Source organism: Arabidopsis thaliana, chromosome 4 (genome assembly GCF_000001735.4).
Source record: "Arabidopsis thaliana chromosome 4, partial sequence".
Classification (NCBI taxonomy): domain Eukaryota; kingdom Viridiplantae; phylum Streptophyta; class Magnoliopsida; order Brassicales; family Brassicaceae; genus Arabidopsis; species Arabidopsis thaliana.
Genome location: NC_003075.7, coordinates 1,559,524 through 1,579,875, shown reverse-complemented (window position 1 = coordinate 1,579,875; position 20,352 = coordinate 1,559,524). Strand labels below are relative to the sequence as shown.

At 35.9% G+C, this 20,352-nt stretch overlaps 3 protein-coding genes and 1 pseudogene across 5 annotated transcripts; 1 reads left to right on the top strand and 3 right to left on the bottom strand.

Annotated features, from left to right (window-relative positions):
* Positions 1-55: 55 nt before the first annotated feature.
* Positions 56-6,610, bottom strand: GSL05 (glucan synthase-like 5). Its single transcript, NM_116593.4, has 5 exons — positions 4,493-6,610; positions 2,310-4,332; positions 669-2,129; positions 524-584; positions 56-433 (listed from the first exon to the last, which is right to left on the bottom strand). The coding sequence occupies exons 1-3, from the start codon at positions 6,361-6,363 to the stop codon at positions 681-683; spliced, it is 5,343 nt and encodes a 1,780-aa protein (NP_192264.1). The 5' UTR covers positions 6,364-6,610; the 3' UTR covers positions 56-433; positions 524-584; positions 669-680.
* Positions 6,611-8,138: 1,528 nt separating this feature from the next.
* On the bottom strand, positions 8,139-9,939 carry AT4G03540 (Uncharacterized protein family (UPF0497)). Its single transcript, NM_116592.2, has 3 exons — positions 9,677-9,939; positions 9,469-9,571; positions 8,139-8,626 (listed from the first exon to the last, which is right to left on the bottom strand). Exons 1-3 carry the CDS (start codon positions 9,832-9,834, stop codon positions 8,393-8,395), a joined length of 495 nt encoding a protein of 164 aa, NP_192263.1. The 5' UTR covers positions 9,835-9,939; the 3' UTR covers positions 8,139-8,392.
* A 2,744-nt stretch (positions 9,940-12,683) lies between these two features.
* Positions 12,684-13,808, bottom strand: AT4G03530 (annotated as a pseudogene; the record flags this gene model as incomplete). The annotated part of the gene is made up of 1 exon: positions 12,684-13,808.
* Positions 13,809-15,671: 1,863 nt separating this feature from the next.
* On the top strand, positions 15,672-17,673 carry ATHM2 (Thioredoxin superfamily protein). 2 transcript variants are annotated; one of them, NM_116590.4, is made up of 2 exons: positions 15,672-16,064; positions 16,975-17,673. In NM_116590.4, the coding sequence occupies exons 1-2, from the start codon at positions 15,821-15,823 to the stop codon at positions 17,289-17,291; spliced, it is 561 nt and encodes a 186-aa protein (NP_192261.1). In that variant the 5' UTR covers positions 15,672-15,820; the 3' UTR covers positions 17,292-17,673. The 2 variants fall into 2 exon arrangements, with proteins under 2 accessions (NP_192261.1, NP_001154203.1); NM_001160731.2 differs by lacking the exon at positions 15,672-16,064 and adding an exon at positions 16,481-16,639 and having other exon boundaries at positions 16,975-17,396.
* Positions 17,674-20,352: the final 2,679 nt, after the last annotated feature.

The window sequence follows — 20,352 nt, the reverse complement described above, 5'->3', positions numbered from 1 at the left end:
CCAAGTAGAAAAGTCAAAACCGACAAAGTGGTGTTGTGGTCCAATTATATAAATTTATTTCAATTTTGGACCCAGAAATTGACAAGCAGAAACCGATAATAGACGAGAGTAGTGGAATATGGACAAGTATCTAATCTGAAACTGATCTCTACTAAGAAGGAGAAGAAAAGATGTGAAATGTGAACAAAAGCTCTGCGAGATGACATTAGATAACAATCTGAATATAAACTAAAAATGCTCTAAAGCTCTATAATGAGAGAAGGAGAACAAATACACAAAGCCTCACTACACAAATTGCTGTACCTTTAGAACAAAAACCATACAAGAATCAGAGTTCCCTCCACACACACTGACAATCAAATATCTCCCTAAACCCATCTAACCGAATCAAACCAACTTCCCGATTCCTCATCCAACCAAACTCTCCAAAAACCTGTTTAAAATACAAAGATAAATCATCAGCATCTGAGTTTTTCTTTAGACGAAACAAAACTTCGAATTCGGTTGTTTCGGGAAAACTAACCTCCAACTGATTCCTTCGCCACATACCAATAGGATTTGAACTACCATTTACTTCTTAAGACCTACACAAATTTAAAGCCCGCATTGGTGTGAAATCCAGGATTTAAACGATCATAACATAAGGTGTTGAGAACAAGGAGCTTTACCGTTTTTTAAACTTAGACATCGCCTTTTGATTTCTTCCCAGTGACAATCTGCATGATGCGAAGTCCTCTGCTAAAAGCTTCATTGAATAATATCCTCGTTTGCATTGACTGGAATCCAGGCATCCATGACAAGAACGCTACTGGAACCATTATGAGTATCCCAAACAATATGTCATACATGCGAGCAACAGAGACAACAGCATTCCAGAAAATAGTGTAATTCTTCAGCCACTTCCTTTGAGTCTGTGCGATCAGCAGAATTCCCCAGCCAGTTGGGATGAATGCAAGAAGGCTTGTGAAGATATCGATGAAGCTGAAATGCGTGAACTCGAGCAAAGCAACAATCACCAGTATAGCAAGCACGATCAGGAGGAATTGGACAAGCCTGTACCGTATGTGAGCTTTTGCCGAGTACTTGTCACGGGCGTATTGGATGACTAGGAAGAGCACAAATATAGCAAAGATGTATATCCATGAGAACAAGTAGACAAAAAGGCTGGTGGATCCGTTTGCAATTTTAAGCTGGTATACAATCCCATACTGGAAGAAGAAAAACCGGAGGACCAAGATGATCTCCACAAATAATCCTGCCTTCCCGGTGTTTCTCAGGTGGTCCTGTTCCTCGTACCACCATTTTTCCCAGCTTTGTTCAGATTTCGTTGAGATTCTGCCTTGGTACCAGATCCAGTTCATGAAGTCTTCAAAGTCATAGACTGTCTTAAGCCAGTCGAATCCTGATGGGTTAAACACAAATGGGGCCATTATCCATGAAATCACAAGAAACCAGCTGGTGATAGTCATGGCTATGTAAATCAACGAGTCTTTGGCAATCGGACTGTGCGAAGCGTAGACTATGAGGATCAGCCCAAGCTCGATGGCCTTCACAAAGTGACTGCGTGCATACAGTCGGTAGTTCTCAGTGAATCCCTTGTGCTCGACAACAAATCCACGTCCAGTGGCTCTATACTTGGCCCCACCATGGAGAATAGTTCGACCGAAATAGTGAGCTCTGGTCCCCATTGAGAATGTGTAGAAGACAGCTGAAAGCTGAATCTGCATTCGAATGAAATTCCATATCGCTAGAAGGAAACCCTCCTCGAGAGACCATTCAACAATCATTGGCAGGGCAGTGAACAGACCGAGCTGAATGATGAACTGCTGGTTCAGGATCACCCCAAGCGCGGCGTTGGTGTCCGTACTGTCTGCTAGAGCGGACTTCTCAACCCCGCTGAGAGCCAGATAAACCCGTCCCCAGAGGAAAGCGTAAACAGTAAGAATGACCATCATTGTGTTGAAGAAAAACCCTACAGTTGTGTAGAAAAATGATAACATTCTGAAGAAATCAAGCCTGTGCCCGAGCCGGTACACATCTCGGCTGAGAACCTGCTCTCCGTTCCCACTGGCTACCTTAGCCTCAAACATTGATATCTGATTCAATCCAACATCCCGTCCCTTCCCGACCTGAAAAATGCATAAAGACAAAGGTTACTCAAATTTTTTGAATTTAGAAGATTAAAAAACGTTAAATTACATAATTATAACAAAAGTAGATTGCATAATTAATAAACGTTAAAAACGTTAAAAAAACGTTGTAGCAGTATAGTTAGTTAGAAATAATCCAAATTGTGGACCCTTCCCAACCTGAATGTACTCGTGGTGGGTGACGTTTCCCCCCCTTAACGTGCAGTTAAACCCGGCAAAGATGTCCTCACTGATATTTATAACTCTGGAAGCCTTACTGATGCCGCCTCGACTCAAGAACCAGAATCTGTCAAATACATCAGGGTGGCCATAATGCATTCTGACCTTCAGTGGGTTTGCAAGAACACGCTGACCAAGAGTGACAAAACTTGTCTCCTGAGCAGACATGAACCACGCCAGTGACGAGACTGATCCCGTGAAGATATGCTCCCTGACACCAAGAATAGTTGGTTTTCTGATACCATGATAATGGTTGTACTCCTGGAGCAAATTTCTCATCTTGAGAGCTTCCTCAAAATAACTGTCTTGGTTCATATCAATGGTCTGAACAGCATCACCACGGGTAAAGATCATTGCATGATTCTGGTTCTCTGGCTTTCCCTCGCCCAGCTTCACTGGACCAGGTAGCTTCACACGGAATATTTCCACTTCCTTCTCCAACTGGTGATCGTATTTCACCAGAACGGAGTAATAATCAGTCTCTCCTCTTCCCGCAGGCACCTCATCCACATATGCAATACGGAGAGCTTCGTTCTGCTTCATCAGATACAGAATTTCCTCTGCCTGAGGCTCTTTCTTTGCTTTTTGAGACCCGTAGATCTGACACGCCACAACATATGTGAATTTCATCAATGCAGTCCCATACTCATGGCCTTTATACAGCGTACTCACGGAACTACTTGCTCTGCTTAAGGAAGATCGGTCGTTTTCAGAGACAAACCCATCAGATTGACCACCCAGTTCTCCCTGCAAATTCCTCACTGAACCAAGCTCCTGAGCACCCTCCCGAATGTCCATTTCAGACGCAGAGTCAAGAAAAGCGAGCATCTTAAGAGCCCGGTAGTAGTACATCATCCCACGAACTGTACGTGCCAATGTCTGACCTCTGTAGGAAGCCCAAAGCCTGAGGTCTCTCAGCTTGGTTGTCCACAACTCACTATCTGTCTTGATTCCTTCCCTATGCATCCGTTCCTTGAAATTTTTCCATTCATCAGCATAAATTGTCTGCAGGTAGTATAGGGTGGAAATCCCATCCTCAGTCTCATTTCGGAGCTGTTCTTTGCTGTATACAACTTCCTCACTGTAATATGGAGTCAGAACACTGAACGCCATCATTTTCTCAACCTGAGGGGCATGAGGCATGTTCATGAAAAGCGAATTACTGAAGAAAGCAATCCGCCGTCTCGCCTCTAGATTCACAGGGACGCTGTGCATAGAGTCCCTAGAGGTGAGAATCGTGTGTAAACGCCTAACCTGCCGGTAGAAGTCTTCATTGCTTGCATCAGGAAGCCTAATAGCATTTTGAAACAGCAACTTTGAGGCTGGGTCTCGAGGAGTTAAACCTTCATTAGATAGCTGTTCAGTTGTCTTCTTCTCTATAAAGAACTGTCGAGTTGCAATCTCATAAAGAGACTGCAGAACATTCACCACCCGCCCACTATCTGTTTCCTCATCATTTACCAGCCCAACCAATTTCTGCAGTGTTTCATAAATTTTTGGCAGCAGGTCCACTCTAAAGGTCTTGGTGAACTGCTCTGACTGAATGGACTGATTAATTATCTGAAAGAAGACCGTAATTATCGAATGTTCTTCAGTGTCAACTTTGATGATTGAGAGCAATAGATGTTTGATGCTGTCATATGCCTCAACTACAGCACAACGCCTGTATTCATTCTTGCATATTTTGTGCCACAGCCATTTATCAGGTGCGTCTATCAGCTCTCTGGCCTGGCTCAGTGCAAGCAAAAGCTCATTGCACAACAAGAAACACGGCCAGCGAATAACCGTCACATCCCAGGAATTCTTTGGCAGCTCCAGTAGCTCTACTTCACGATCAGAAACTATATCCTCTTCTCTGAAAGCTAAGATGATTTCGTTCCAGATCAACGCAAACTTGTTGGCCTCGACCTGATTCGACTCAAGTTTCTTAAACGGCCTCCCAAATCCATACCTTAGCTTCAATCTGCATACAGTACACAACCTCAAGTTATTACAATATTGAAAAATTTAATTATATGCAGCATCTGCGTTAACAAAAGTAAAATTTCACAGCTTGTACAGTCAAGTCAAGCGTTGTACAGAAAATTATTTAGGAATATTAGTAGCATGCTTCCACGGACTACCTATGAATGCCGTCCTTGAACTTGTTACCAAAGCCTCTAGCATTCAGGAGTTGTTCCTCAGGCATTAGGTTGAATTGAATAGCACTAGCAAAGAATTGAAACCTTAGCCTCAGCTGTCCCATGTCCCTGATCTCCCCCAGATGATCAAACAGCCCAACAACAGCACCAACAATCGAAGAATAGATTGCGTACCAAATTTGGATATCCATCAGATATATCAACACAACTGGCAACCATAACAATGCGACAGAAAACCTATTGCTGTCTCCATAAAACTGATGCCACTCATAATCGACATCCTTTAAGTTCCATAGCAGCTTTGAGGGTTTAATCATTGGCTTAACCTGCAGGAAGTAACTAAATGTAAACTTTGTAGCTAGGACAAAGATCCAGAAAGTCGAGTACTTGATGTTGTCCACTAAACCCTCTCTCAAACCTCGACCCACAAAGCTTTTGCCTTGAAACCACCAAGTTAGAGCAAAGAATATTTTCCAATTGGTCTCTTCCAGGAAGTTTCTCATCCATGGGATAATAAACAAAGCCAAAGCCAGGATTTCGGGCACCAAGAAGGCCCCCACAGCGTAAAGGAATTGGTATATCTTAGTCGTCGCGGCATTGGACCACTGCCTGTCTTGCCTCTTCTGCTTCCAGATGTTAGTGTAGAGGACAGTGAAAGCTACAATCCAAACTGCGGCAGCTATAACCTTCATCAGCATTCTGAAAAAATGCCTTTTGGTCTCTCTGGAAACGAGGGGATATTGTGAAGCCGCGTCCAGCACAGCCTGCAAGAGTCGCATACCACTCCATGTCAAGAACACGGTCAATAGTCTCACCTGAACATCTCTTGCCTTCAGAGCATTCCACAGCTGCCTTGTTACCGACGAGGTATCTGGCTTTTCCTCCCAAGCTACTATAATGGCGGCTTGAAGGAACAAAGCTAGCATCACCCAAAGTCGATCAAAACTCCTGTAAAGGTAGAAGAACGTCCTGCGCTCCACGAAACCAGTTTTCCCTACACTTTTGCCTCTACTCTTAAAGAAATTGCTTCCCAAATCAAGCGGCCATTTCAATTTGCTGAAACACCGATCAGTCCAGAAGTACTCATTGATATCGTCGTAGTTCCTCCACTTACAATGCGCAACTGTACCGTTCTTGCTCTCATCAATCTCAGCTTGGATAGTATCGTAAATAGGTTTAACGACGCCGGTTAAGAAAGCGTTTTCGCCTGAGAGAGAAGGCAAGTAAGGTTGGCCGGTGTTCTCATCGAGGCAATCCTCTAAGATTTTGTTGAGCTCAGAGGCCATGTTATGGAAGATGTAACAGATACATTCAGGCATGAACCGAAGATTCGCAGCCTCTCCCCAAATGAGAAGATAGAGTCCAACATAGAGAAGCTCTCGTCTCGAATCAGGGTTCCGATCTGAGATCCAGATATTTGATTTTTTCCCCAAATACGAACACCAGCTAGAGTAGTTAGCGAGAAGTTTCCGACGAAACCGACGAACAACCGCGGAATCGAGAGAATCAATATTATCCGGCGGCGGAGAGAGACGCATCTGAGCATTTGCGAGATGAAGCACCATATGCTCACGCTGGTTACGAACGTTATCTTTCTGGAAACCGAAGAACAAGGCGAGCCAGTCGAGGAGATCGTAGTGAGAACGCCATTGAACATACGGCGGACGACGAAGGTCTCCAACGGTTTTAAGAGCAGCAGCGGCGGCACGAACCTCGGGAAAACGGAGTGAAGGATGGTCGGCGAGGAGATTGTTAACGGGAATGATATTGTACGGCTCCTCTTCGATTCCGACAGCTTCCGCCGCCAACGGCCGTCCGGTTTGCGGCGGGACGGTGCGGTGGCGGAGGCTCATAGTAGCATGTGGTAGATCTTAGAAATTTCTCGAAGAAAAAAGCTTCACTGAAGAAACAATAACAATGGAGAAATCGAAACGGAAGCGAGTTTTTTCGTTTGTAGCTCTGAAGACGGCGACAACGACGACGAGAAGATTTTGCCTCCTTTCCGCGTTTCAGTTTCTTCTACCTTTTTTTTTTGTTACTTTTTTTGCTGTCTTTGATTTGTATTTTTTTCCAACAATATAATTTGAATTTCCTTTTCTTAAAGATCTTTTAACCTTAAAATGAATATACTAATGATCAAGTAAACTTTTGCAATGTTATATATTGATTGATATGTTAATAGTGTTATTGAATTGTATTTTAAAATTTTCTAGATATTTATCCAAATTGGTGAAATTTTGAATGATAGACAGATTTTTTTTTTTTTGTGAATTACTAGATAAATTTTGATTATTGGATAATACATTTGAAGTTTATTAATGCAATGAAATTGCTTTGTATCTTCCACCTTTCTGGTTTACTTACTATATAAGTTAAGAAAAGAAAAAAGTCAGCATAAACAAAGAAAGACATTTATGGCAATCTGGAATTAATTCATAATTTTGGATCCGAATATTATAAAAGAATGCATTATAAATAAAATAAAAAGAGAATGCATTATGCATGCATTGATATGAAAATCCTTAACAAAAGTAACAAAATACATGCATTTATTTGTAAATTATAACTCTTTGTTTTAGGCTTGTTTTGGTCCTATGTATCTTTTTCTATAGATTTTGATGATGATTAAAAGTTCGTAATTTTATTAACAGTATCACCATTTGAAGATCTCGAGTATTGCAATTATATTACAAAATTGTAGGTTATGTAAATGTTAGTGATTGATCAAGATATGTAAGAAGAAACGATAATCATCAACACGGAAAGAAAAAAAAAGCCCGTATCTAAACAATTCGTGGCAATGATCGTAAACAAAGACCGTGACATGTAAGTTCCAATTACAAAATTAAACTTGTCATTTTCGTTATTGACTTACTGACCTAGGATTTCAAAACTAACATTGAGGATGATGATACAAAAAAACTAAAATAATTCAGTATAATAAAATTTGGACCAAGCAATATTTGTTAATAGTTATAACAAAGTGGGTTGAAAGAAGAAAAGAACAAGTGGAGCGTTTTTATTTCATAAACAGAGAAAAGTCGCTGAACGGCAACTGCGACCGCTTTGGACGCTAAAACAAGAACCCTAAAATAAATCTCATATTTGCTTTTCAATTATTAGATTCACATGGGACCCTTTCTTCATACTCTCGCCCCATTTCCCTCTCTTTTTCTAGTAACTTTTTCTCCATTTTCTAATGATTTCTTTAGAAGGATAGAATGTCCCATAAGCAAATTCTCAGCTCAAATATTTCATTAAAATAGTTCATACCTTTTGAGAATATTTCAGTCTGGATCCTGACTGGTCAAACGACCAATCAGTATTAAAAAAAATCAAGTGAATCTAGTCATCTTCTCTTCAACACAAATGTTTTTTAAATTTGATTAATTATACAGTATGATGAAATGCTCTTCTGGGACTAATTTATTACAGTATACATATGTTTAAATAATAGGCATGTGGGATTATAATCTAAATTCTAAATGTGGAATCTTCCTTTTGTTCTGACACAACAAATGGTCGCATGTGCTTCACCAAGCATTAGAAAAATACACACGATTAGAGCAACGTTAACGTTAATTTGCTGATGGTCGGTTTTGTTACTACAAATGTCCATTTAAGACAGGCCGGTTTGCGATACTAAAATAATTTGGATCACGCAAAACACTATGTCCCACATTAATATTACCTTCATTCGCCTCTTTACGTGTTATGGTCATGAACTTTTAGAAAACGTTCTTTTCAGTGGAAATTATACAAGCACAACACACGAACTACGTCTCAAATCGACATCGAGCAAATTTATGTTTATGTGTCTACTATCTATATATGTATGAGAGACATAAAATTAGATCGATACTCAAAAAAAAAAAGGTAGATTCAAGATTTTTGAAGGAGAAAAGGGTCGACGACGGCGTGGAGAGAATATAAGAGTAAGAGTACATAGAGGACGAGTGCAACGAAACCGGCAATTAAAGCTCCAGTGATCTGATCGCAAAACTTTGGAACTTGCCCGCAAATCGGAAGCCAACCTGCGTTTGCGTTTCCCTTCTTTCCCACTTGTGCCACCGCTAGAGCCGCCGATAAGCTTGACGTAAGCAGCATTGTCATCACCTTCATCACGGTTAATGACAAAAAAATGATACACCAATTCAAATTAAACATATTAATTATTTTAGCTAATCTTCACCTAACAAACGAAACGATAAGAAATCTTTGTATTAAGACACGAATACTAGTTAGTAATTAGATATGCATTCAAACGTTTTAACTTTCCACCCAACGATTCACCTATCCTTCTTACACACAAATCACCATCAAATTATATTCGAATGGAAATAAATTAATTTAGACAATCAATCATCTACTATGTATGCAGTCGTTTTGTGTTCAAGTTGCTATCATTTTTTCATAACACTTTCTTAAAATACATCGAGCGTTTTCGTTTTAGAACCAATATATCAACTTCGAGTATAGATAAGTTTTTAATTAATCTAGAGAGATAGTCTTTAACAAAAATATATATAAAATCGTCACTACACTCAAATTGTAACAGAAAAAAAAAAAAAACAGTACACTCGAATAAAAAGTCAGGTGGATATTTAACACAAATTGAGCTAATGATCATTATAAGAATAACACAAATTAGTAACATCATAATTTTCAATTCTTATATTACACCACTTAAAACTTAGTATAACGAGAAAATCACAATCTACATGCTGCAAAATAGTTGTGAAAATGTTGCTACAAAATACTAATTTCATTGCATTTTTGTTGCCAATAAATAATGTTGTTAATATGCGATGAAAAACAAAAAATCTTTTTAAATAATATTTAGGATCAGTTGTTAATATATATTAACCAGGTATAAGTAACAACATCACTTTATAATAACCAAGGGAACTTATAATATATTATGCAAATGAATGCATGCAGAGAATAAAAATTGGTACCAAATCCAAGACGACGACGAATTTCCAAAGCAAACTCTCCTTTGGAAGAAACAGAACTAGAAAGCTGTAAACACTCACAACAGCGTTTGCTATTACAAAATACCTGCCAAACATGTTTTATTCTGTTACCACATATTCGCATAACTCATAGATGTATAATTTACATACAATGACTCAACAAGAAAATAAGAAGAAATTTTGTACATACTTAAACGCTGCCATATCGGTGTACTTAGCTTCAAGGGAGATGGCTAAGAAGGAAGCTCTCTCGCGGCTAGTGATCATAACGATCAATGCGGCAAGAGCCGCACCAAACGCTGCCAATCGCAGCACAAGCCCTCCTATTCTCTTTGTCAACTTCACCATCGAACGGTAATAAAAATTTCTAGATGAAACAGAAAAATATGTAAGAACACAAAGACATCAGGGAGAAGTGTAAGAACGTAACACATACACATAAACTGAATAAACAAACTAATTGGTAATCAACAATATATATATAATTGAGTGGGATGTGCTGTTAGCTGAGATTTTTCAACTATCTTCACCGTCATCGTCTCATTTTCAACACACGACTATTTTTCTCTTTATGACTTTATGACATGTGGAACTACAAAACAAAAATGCTTCATCAGAAATACAAAAAGTATTAAATTTCAACCGCACATAATGTATATAGATACTCCAAAATTGATGTCATGGTAAACTATACAATGGTTATTAATTATTTGAAAAACATAGCCCTCAAAGTCAATATTTTGTTATAAAAAAATGTCATAGTTTGGAATTAAAGATGTAGAGTATGCATTGTTGAAAAACAAATGTCGTAGTTTATATTATTATTGTTAGATTCATGAACGATGACATCATAGAAGAAACAATTATCATTTTTCATTGAGCCGTTGTCCTAACTTATAGGTGAATCTTCGGTGTTTTTGTCTGCCGGGCTTGTATATTAATTTTGACATTTTTTTCTAATATAACCATAAGTATTTGTATCTATTCTTTTTTCTCAGCAGTATATATGAGTAATATTCGAGAGTAACCATGGAATTGAAAACAATTGAGAGAATAGCCTTGTATCAAAAAACTTAGATAAATAACCTTTTATAGGGTGGATAATATATTAAAATATTCTTGTTTTTATAAAAATATCGGTAGTTGTAGTTATAAAGTTTTTATGTATTTGTCTAAAATAACATGATATATTTACAAAAAAGCATGCAATTTTTATAAATACATACAGAATATATATACACGATATATATGTTTCTCTGAAATAACACGATATATTTATTAAAAGCATGCAATTCTGTTATACATCGCGAAGTTTTTTAAAAACATATAGAATTGTTACAATATTACATGAGTTTTTATTGGATAACATGACAAATATTTATATATTACATGAATTTTTGTTGGATAGCATGACAAATATTAATATATCAGTGTTAATAACATGTTTTGTTCTTAAAATACATGCATTTTAAAATCAGACATTTGTTTTAAAATCAAATATAATCTCTTATATCACAACGACATTGATGAAGAATTCAGGCAAAAAGAGAAAACAAAGAATGAAAGATAGAGAGATTTCTATGGAAAAAGAAAGAGAGAACATGTGGGTGAACAAAATAAAGAGATATGATGATAAATTTTATGAGAGGTGGTGAAGATATTCTAGGAGAGGGAGAGAAAAGTAGAAAAAGAAAATGACATGGTGAATTTGAAGAAGATGAATTGTGTTAAAGATGAAGAGAGAAAGAGAACTTCATGGCTAAAGTTTCGTAAAGAACATGAAAAAAAAAGAAAAAGAAGAAAAAAGAGAAAGAATAAAATAGACTAAATATTGCCAAAATTTCTGTAGCAGACAAGTACTATTTGGTCCAAAGTTATTTTGTTTATTGTTTTCAAGTCAAAGGTTATTTTGTATATATACTCTATATATATATATATATATATATTCATAATTACCAACAACAAGTCGTCGAGTCTTTTTTAGTTATAATTTTACATTTAATTTGAATTTTTCTTTCTTTCTGACATTCGAACTAACATTGCTTTAGATGGTATAAGTCAGTGAAAGCAAAGTTAGAGTTTTGTTGTATGACTTTTATGAGTTTATGGAAATATTAGTGTCTTGAAGTGGGTGACCTATTATTACTTAAAAGTGTTTTCACATGAAGAGAAGAAATTGAACATTCTCCTACGTTTATAATTTAATCCAATTATAGAAACTTAGTTTCAAAATGATTTAAGTTTATGTCATTTTTTTTTTTTGTTAATTTAGAATCATAAACCTACGAAAGAATCCAAAATAATCTCTGAGGAAGGTGCATCTCATAGATAAAATCCTTTCTTCAGATATTGAAATGAACCGTAAACATGGACCCATATCTATGTAGATATAAGATATCCAAGAAAATATATTTAAGTTTCGCAGAGCAGGTGAATCGAACTTAGAACGTGTTAACATCCCAAGCCCGTTTCCTTTTGCATTGTTTTAACATTATTGTTTTCTTTAAACCAACTACCAAGATTTAGTTATCACTTATCAAGTATGAAGATCAAAAACCAGCGACGACCAATAGCTTATTAACATACCTTGTGGCGGATATATCGTATGAACAAACCTTGTAGAAAAATTGTTAACTGAAATCTAAAGCAAAAAAATTCTATAATATTTGGAGATTCAAGACTACATTGTTACTGATACAAATGACTAAAAAAATATTTAGTTTACAATTAACAATTATAAAAATATTTAACAAACTTAAGTGATAAGTGATAACACATTGATACTAATACAAATGACTAAAATTTTATTCGTTTGGTAGTAATTAGTACTTGTGCTGATCAATCATTATAACAAATTTACCATTAGTTTCTAGTCAAGAAACTTAGAATCGTATAAGCAGACTGAGTCCATGAACATTATAGAACCCACATCATTCAACTTCAAAACCAACATTTGTTGGGAAAAAGACGATGAGATTGTTGACGATATTAGTAAAACAATCTCATTCTCATTAATTAGCAAAAGAGTACAATTGGGGGTTTATATACAAACTGACATTGGCCTAAACCATAAGCCTCTAAACCAAAATTAAGATTGGTTTATAGAATACCAACCTGTACAGACTCTATATGAAATCTATACTAACCAAACTAAGCTTATATACAACAATCTAAGCTATATACATTAATAGTCCCCCTCAAGATGGGACGAAGATGTTGAGTAGACCCATCTTGCTTATTAGACGTTGGAAGTGCGATGGATACAAAAGCTTGGTGAACGGATCTACAATTTGCAATTCAGTATTTGCAATTTGCTTAGACTTGAAAGAAGTTGGATAACCATGTTTCTTGTAACAAGTGTCTTCAACATGACCAGGGCGACTACAGTAAGTACAAACTGGCCTCTCCTTTTTCTGATAGGTGTCTCCATTAAGAACAGATTGTGAAGACTGATTGGAGACTGCAAACACTGATGAAGTCATTCCTGGAGTAGTAGAAATCCTTGCAGAACGTTGAATTTCATCCTGATCAATCATGTTGAATACCTCAGACAAAGAAGGCAAAGTTTTCTTCATGAGAATCTGACTTCTAACAGCATCATAACAATCATTGAGTCCCATAAGAAAATCAATGACTCTATTAGTCTCTCTTTCAATCAGAAGATCTTCTACAGTCCGTGGAATAGCCTGAAGACTCGTCAATTCTTCCCAAAGAGTTTGTTTACGAGTATGATACGATGACAAATCCAGATTGCCTTGACGAAGAGAGTGAATCTGTTGACGCAGCTTGTAAAGTCGAGGGAGGCTAGATTTGTGAAATCGAGTATAGAGATCTTTCCAGATTGCAGCGGCTGTGGGAAAATACAAGATGCTTGTATAGATCTCCTTCGATACACTATTCAGAAGCCAAGACTTAACCATACTGTTACAACGACGCCAGATTTTGCAATAAGGATCATCATCATCAGGTTTTGGAATAGATCCATCCACAAATCCAAGCTTATTCTTAGCTTCAATGCTAGTAGTCATGGCTATAATCCAGGTACCATAGCTGTTTCCATCTAACAGTTCTGGAGCTAAGACTAAACCAGGATGATCGGAGCTAACAAGATGATAAGGACTGTGACTATTATCAGGAGAATCCGATACCTCAAAGTGACGCGATGAGCTGTATTGAGCTGGTTGATGAATCGCAGCATGAATCGAGGATCCTGGAGCTCTTGCTGATGAACCAGAAGACTGCTCATGAATCTTCGATGAAGCAATGACAAGTAGATCCGGTGAACTACTCCGACGAACACTCTTTCCATTTCGTTTACCCATGGAGAATCGAAACAGCTAACAAATGAGACTGGATCGCAAAGGAAACGAAGAGAAAACGTGTAGAAGTTCAAGAGAAGAAAAAAAATGAGAAGATGAACAAACTCCGGTGAGATTCCAGTGAAATCAAATCGGAAAAGTTTGTTACGAGACTGAGATCGAGATATTTTGCTCTGATACCATATTAGTAAAACAATCTCATTCTCATTAATTAGCAAAAGAGTACAATTGGGGGTTTATATACAAACTGATATTGGCCTAAACCATAAGCCTCTAAACCAAAATTAAGATTGGTTTATAGAATACCAACCTGTACAGACTCTATATGAAATCTATACTAACCAAACTAAGCTTATATACAACAATCTAAGCTATATACATTAATAGACGAAATTTTTAAACAAAACCCAGGATTCGAACATCAAATAACCCATCCCCAACGCAACAAATATTATCAACCAACTTTTCATTTCATCAATGACACTGTGAATCATATAAAAGAGATATGATGTCGGTGTTGAAGATAACTTCTTTATTGTAAGATTATTTTGATCGAATAAGCTGCCTCAAATCTTCTAATTTCGACAACTCTTTATCTGTGAGGACACTATGAACACGTTTGTAAAAATCCATCACTTGGTCTCTAGCTACCACCATTTTCTTTCTTCGCATAGGGCTGGGGAATAATGAGTTCTTACAGTGAAAACATAAGTGGTGACCGGACGCATTGAACCTAACATCGTAGAAAACATTGAGGAAATTTTTGTAACATAATAAAAAGAGACATGTGGAAAGAGAAAACAAAAATAAAACAAAATATTGAGAAGAAACCAAGAAAGGAGGAATTTCTTTAGTAGAGAGATCTACCGAGATTATAAAGAAATTGAGGAGTAGAAGAGATGTCAGCGAGCTAAAGTGACATCAGAGGAAAGACTTTGAAGTGGTTCCTCAATACTAGAGGTATATAAGAAAAAGAAAAAGAGGCAGATCCAAAATGTTGGTTTTGAAAGTTTTATAGATTTTTAAGATTTTGTTTTTGTTTTCATTTTTCAAGAGCTAATTGTCATACCATTACCAATCAAGTTTTAAAATGTTGGTTTTCCAAGAAAATACTTTTGCTATAATCTTTTTTTTTGTCATCAGATATTATTTAGGATTCAACGAACCAATTTTGAAGAAAATTGTTAACAAAAGCGAATTTTTCATGCCAAATAGTTTTTTATTCAAAATTTTAGACTTTTAGTTATCTTATAAGCAAGCGTTATAATTTATTTATTTTTTTAAAGAAAATTTTGAGAAAAACAATTGCGAAAAAATGTCAGGAGATCTTCAAATGTTCAAAAATACAAAAAAAAAAAAAAAAAAAAAAAAATTAGTGTGGGGTAAAATAATACGTTTAAATTTTATTGACTTTTCATTTCAATAGTCAACTTTTAGTGACTTCTTATTTCAGTCGCTAACTTTTTGTTGATGTTGCCAAAATAGTCATTAAATTGACCCGAGATCACAAATTGCGGGTAACGGAACTTTGTTAAAATTTCTGTTAAATCCACAAGTGACTGGATTAAAAAAAAAAAGTGCAACTGGCCTAATATGAGCCCAATAAAAAATATCTCAAAAGTTTTATGGGCTTATTACAGATGGGCTTAGTCAGAGCACTATCTTACCCAAACAATTAAAAAAACAATTTACAATATGTTTTCGTTTTCTACTTTTTTCGGTTATTTTGGGCAAATGATATCTACAGCTCAACAAATCAAAAAAATTCAAAAATATTTCAATTTATTATTTCTCGATTTTTTTCACAACTGTATTTTAATTGTATTTTTAGTAGAAATACTTATTTTTCCAAAAATATTTGTTTGTGTTGATGTATATATAAAAAATCTGCATCAGTGTTTTGTCTACATTTTCTCTTCCATTAGTTTCGTTATCTTTTTATTTTCTCTATCTATCTGGATATTATTTTTTCACTTGGGGATTTGGAGAAACCTCTCCTCTCTCTATCTATAGCCATGGCTGCTTTCACTTGTACCTCTCGTCCTCCGATTTCTCTCCGCTCCGAGACCAGAATCGTATCCTCATCACCATCGGCTTCTTCTCTCTCTTCTCGGCGGATGTTCGCCGTCTTACCGGAATCATCAGGTTTGAGAATCCGTCTTTCTCTCTCTCCGGCTTCGTTGACCTCGATTCATCAACCTAGGGTTTCTCGATTACGAAGAGCCGTCGTCTGTGAAGCTCAGGAAACTACTACCGATAGTATGTTTTCTCACTATTCCTTTTTCGATTTTGGTTATTAACTTGTCTTTGATTCGTGCTCGTTGGTGGATTTTGAGAACTGATTATTGATTTGTGCGAGGGAAATTAGAAGCAAGGTGCTTGAATTTGTGTTGTTGTTCTTGTTGTAGCATTTAGTAATCTGCTAAAAACTTGAGATTAGTTACAGATTAGTGAATCTGGAGGAGGAAGAAGAGTTTCTTTAGGAGAGTATACCTTTTGAGAAAATTCTTGCTGAAAATGAGGTTTCTGTTAGAGGAACGATTCATGCCATTTGCGTGAAATTTGAAGAAGGTTGCTTTTTAGGATCACTTCTTTTTTGGGGATATTTTACTTGATTAATGCAAAGTCTCTCTAACAAACCTAGAAATTAGGTTGGGTACCTACTCAGATATTTTATTGGTTGGATCATACACATTGTGACAAGAAACAGTTATTTGGCTCATGAGAGAAGAATGTTGCTTTTTGTGCTTTAGAGTAAACATATCTTGATTCTCTATACCAGCAGATAACGATTTTGGTTATCACTAGCATTGATATTCTACGATTTTAGATAGGTAAGTCCTTTTCCGTGATAATGTGTTTGGTGAGATTAGCAGTATTATCTGCTACAATGTTAACTCAGTCATTGGTCTCTCCTCTCTGGTGAAAACATAAAGCTTTATCCTTCACTGGATCTATCAAATTTCTATTTTGAAAAACTTTCACTTCTAGATCATTTTTAGGAAATATCATATAGACTTGCTACAACATACTGATCTAGCTGAAGATGGATAAACGGGTCAGCTGTCTCTTTGTTTTATTCGTCCACCTTGGCTGATATATTTTGTTTTCATTCATGATTCTAAAAGCTTTGGCAATAAGGTGTTGATTTGTGTTATTGATCCTGCAGTTCAAGTGGTCAATGACTCGACATGGGACTCTCTAGTTCTTAAAGCAACTGGGCCTGTAGTTGTCGACTTTTGGGCACCATGGTGTGGACCTTGCAAGATGATTGATCCGCTTGTAAACGATCTAGCACAGCATTACACTGGGAAGATCAAGTTCTACAAATTAAACACTGATGAATCTCCTAATACTCCCGGCCAGTACGGAGTTAGAAGCATCCCAACGATCATGATCTTTGTCGGTGGCGAGAAGAAGGATACAATCATAGGTGCAGTGCCCAAAACCACACTCACATCTAGCCTCGACAAGTTCTTGCCATGAAATATCACTTGTGGAGTCTGTAAGATCTCGTATCTCTCTGTCTCTCGTTCTTGTTCTCATTATCTCTGTAACTCATTATCACTGAACATCTAGACCTGGATAAATAATATGATGTCATGTCTTATGTCATTTTTACTGGTTTGAAGATGTTTTGAGATGCGGAACTAAAGGTATCAAAGAACAATCTTGGACTAGACTAATGGAACCACATTAAAATGATTCCACCAATCTTTTTTTGGTCATGAGAGAGATCTTAAGATTGTTTGGTTCTGCAAGTTTTTTGATGAACACACGCTAAGGTTTGTTACTTATTCTAAAACTCCTCGTATTAAAAGATATTATGCGACACTCTAATGAATGAGCACATGTATGCAAAAGGGGCTAAAGGTTCATACATGTCCTAATCTAAAGAAAGAATATACGTATTCAGCTGAAAAAGGTCTTTATCGACCACGAGCAAAAGAGAATAAATACGTTCGAAATATCTCCTTATTTTTGCATAAGCAAAGAAATTCATCCACCATAGTTTATGTGTACCCAATTTGTGGATAAGGATATGTCAATTAGGACAAAATGAATAATAGCCGAAAGAATTGAGTTATTTTTGGACTGATCCCACAGTTCCCGACAAGCTTTTGAGGTTTTAGAGTTGTTGATCCGGTCTATGACTAAAGTTCGACCAAAACCAAGTTATTTAGTTTGGACAATATAAATCAGAAATATCAAGAAGATAAATTATATGATTAGTTCATAAAGTTTTAGTTTTAGATTGCCAAGAAAATATTCTAATATATTAGGTCTGAACGAAAGTGTTAAATCTGATGAAACCTCTCTATTGGTAATGTCTTTTTTTTTTTTTTTTGGTTGCCGTCCTTGGTTTGAGAATTATATATTTAGGCTGAAGATAAGGTCAAAAGAAAGATGCAATCCGGTTTTATAATAATAGATCAGTTGGACTTTTATAAATGCATTTTCGTGACTTTTGTTTGTATCAAACAACTTTCATTATAATATTATGATTTGGACTTTGTAAATGGTCTTCTCGTGTCCTTTTGATTGTATCAACTTTCGCGACCTAAGAAGTCACGACGACGTACATAAATGGAACATGAGCATAATGATCAAAATTAGAACAAGTGTGAAATATCGAAACAAAGGCAAGTCAATATCGGACAGCTTCGTACGTGAAACCTAACCCCCACTTGAGGTTCTTAATGTTTTAAAATAAACAAGCGGACAATGTTTTAATCATTTGACCTTCATGAGTGTCGGCCATATTCTCCTACCAAACATGCTGCAGCTTGATTAGATAAATGATAAAACAATAAAACGATAGTTATGTTTTATTCATGTTCTACGATCCTGATATAATTGCTATGATAGTCAATTTTGTTAGAATAAAGATGAAAATACTTGAAGCTTTATTATATTCTTAAATCTTAGTAATAATTAATTAATATGAATCTCTTAAAGTCTTTACTTAAAATATCATTGTTCCCCTATGAAACTTGAAAGTTACACGATAAATGCGCTAATTTCAATCTTTAAGAAACAAATAGCGTATAGTAATACATAATTACAAATATATTGATAGACATCCTAAAACAAAATTAGAAACATGAAGTTGATGATGATCTTCTGGTTATCTAGTTTGACTAGAATGGAATGTTTGTAACACAGAATGTGGCAACGTATTATTATTTTTTGTCAACATGTATATTACTGATGAATATTGCATGTTCATAAGGAGAAACCAAAGACACAAATTATTTTTCGAAAATGTGAAAATGGAAATGATCCACGCCCACGCGTCAGGACTCAGGAGCATTAGTCCGACCAAACCCATAAACTAAAAATTGATTTTATCTTTTATTTTTTTGATCTCAAGATTCGGCTTCTAATTAATAATCGTAAATTACAAGATCAATAAAATATGCTAAAAAAAAGAAGTCCCATAAAGCAAAAGAATGCGTGTCTCGTGAGGTTCTTTATGAGATTGATCGTTGTTACTTGTGAAGAAGCTTCGGCAAAAGCGTGAAGAGAGCCATCTTCTTCGATCTCTCATTAGTCCTTTTGTTCTCTATTCACTCCACCCAATCACCGATTGTTTCTTACTTTATTAGTTTAGTTTTACTAGTTTATTACGTTAACATAAATTTATTAGTTTAGATTTACTACTTTATAACGTTAGTTTAGCGTTAAGCCACAATGGACCTTGGCACGGCACTGACATTGACATATATGAGTTGGTTAGATAGAGCTGCGGCGATCGCATTTTGTTAATCTTCACAAAGTTTTGACTTGTTATTATGCTGCATTTATATTTTGGTTACAATTTTGTGTTCTTTCTAAAAATTATATGTGAAAACATGAATGTGGGTGAATACAATGCACCTAAAGAAAGTGGTATGACATTTGTGACACGACCGTTACACATAATAAAGGGTTTTCTTTATTGTTCAACTAAGTTAGTTAAGAAACAATAATAGTTTTTGTGATACAATTAATCTCTATTTATAGAGTTTACCATTACGTATCGTATACTACTCACTCACTCTAAATCCATTAGTAACGTATCTTATCTTAGTTAAATAAGTAAATTTGTTTTTGACAATCTTAAGTATGTAAAAAAAGGATTAATGTAAAAAAAAGTATAGCAAAGAGAGATAATAGCTTTTGTTTAGGATAATGTATAATTAAATAAACATTTTTGTTTGTCAAATATAGGTAAATATTTGGGGTCAAATATGCACCAAAGGATTCGAAATTTAGGATATTTATGGATAGTGTGAATTTGGAAATATGTTTTCCAACATTGTTTGATTGCATTTGAATGTTGTCTAACGTTCTACTGCTAAATCCATGACGGATCTCATATTGGATACTCGATTTTTTTTTTTCTATTATCAAATTAATCGTATATGAGTATAATATTTAATTAAATATTTAATTGGCCTATAAACCTCAGGCGTATCATTTTTTTTTTGTTTTGAACTTTGAAGTACAAGTTAAAAGAGATAAGCTCTCTAAAATAAGTAAATACAAAACTCTGACGAATCTT

What these genes read in the sequence shown, in the direction of transcription:
- GSL05 (NM_116593.4), bottom strand. Translation starts at nt 6,363, where the DNA reads ATGAGCCTCCGCCACCGCACCGTCCCGCCGCAAACCGGACGGCCGTTG. An exon ending in TTCAAGGACGGCATTCATAG is followed by an intron (nt 4,333 to 4,492) that starts GTAGTCCGTGGA and finishes TACTGTATGCAG; the next exon opens with ATTGAAGCTAAGGTATGGAT. An exon ending in CCCACCACGAGTACATTCAG is followed by an intron (nt 2,130 to 2,309) that starts GTTGGGAAGGGT and finishes TGCATTTTTCAG; the next exon opens with GTCGGGAAGGGACGGGATGT.
- AT4G03540 (NM_116592.2), bottom strand. Translation starts at nt 9,834, where the DNA reads ATGGTGAAGTTGACAAAGAGAATAGGAGGGCTTGTGCTGCGATTGGCA. An exon ending in ACCGATATGGCAGCGTTTAA is followed by an intron (nt 9,572 to 9,676) that starts GTATGTACAAAA and finishes CATGTTTGGCAG; the next exon opens with GTATTTTGTAATAGCAAACG. An exon ending in TCGTCGTCGTCTTGGATTTG is followed by an intron (nt 8,627 to 9,468) that starts GTACCAATTTTT and finishes ACCGTGATGAAG; the next exon opens with GTGATGACAATGCTGCTTAC.
- ATHM2 (NM_116590.4), top strand. Translation starts at nt 15,821, where the DNA reads ATGGCTGCTTTCACTTGTACCTCTCGTCCTCCGATTTCTCTCCGCTCC. An exon ending in TCAGGAAACTACTACCGATA is followed by an intron (nt 16,065 to 16,974) that starts GTATGTTTTCTC and finishes TTGATCCTGCAG; the next exon opens with TTCAAGTGGTCAATGACTCG.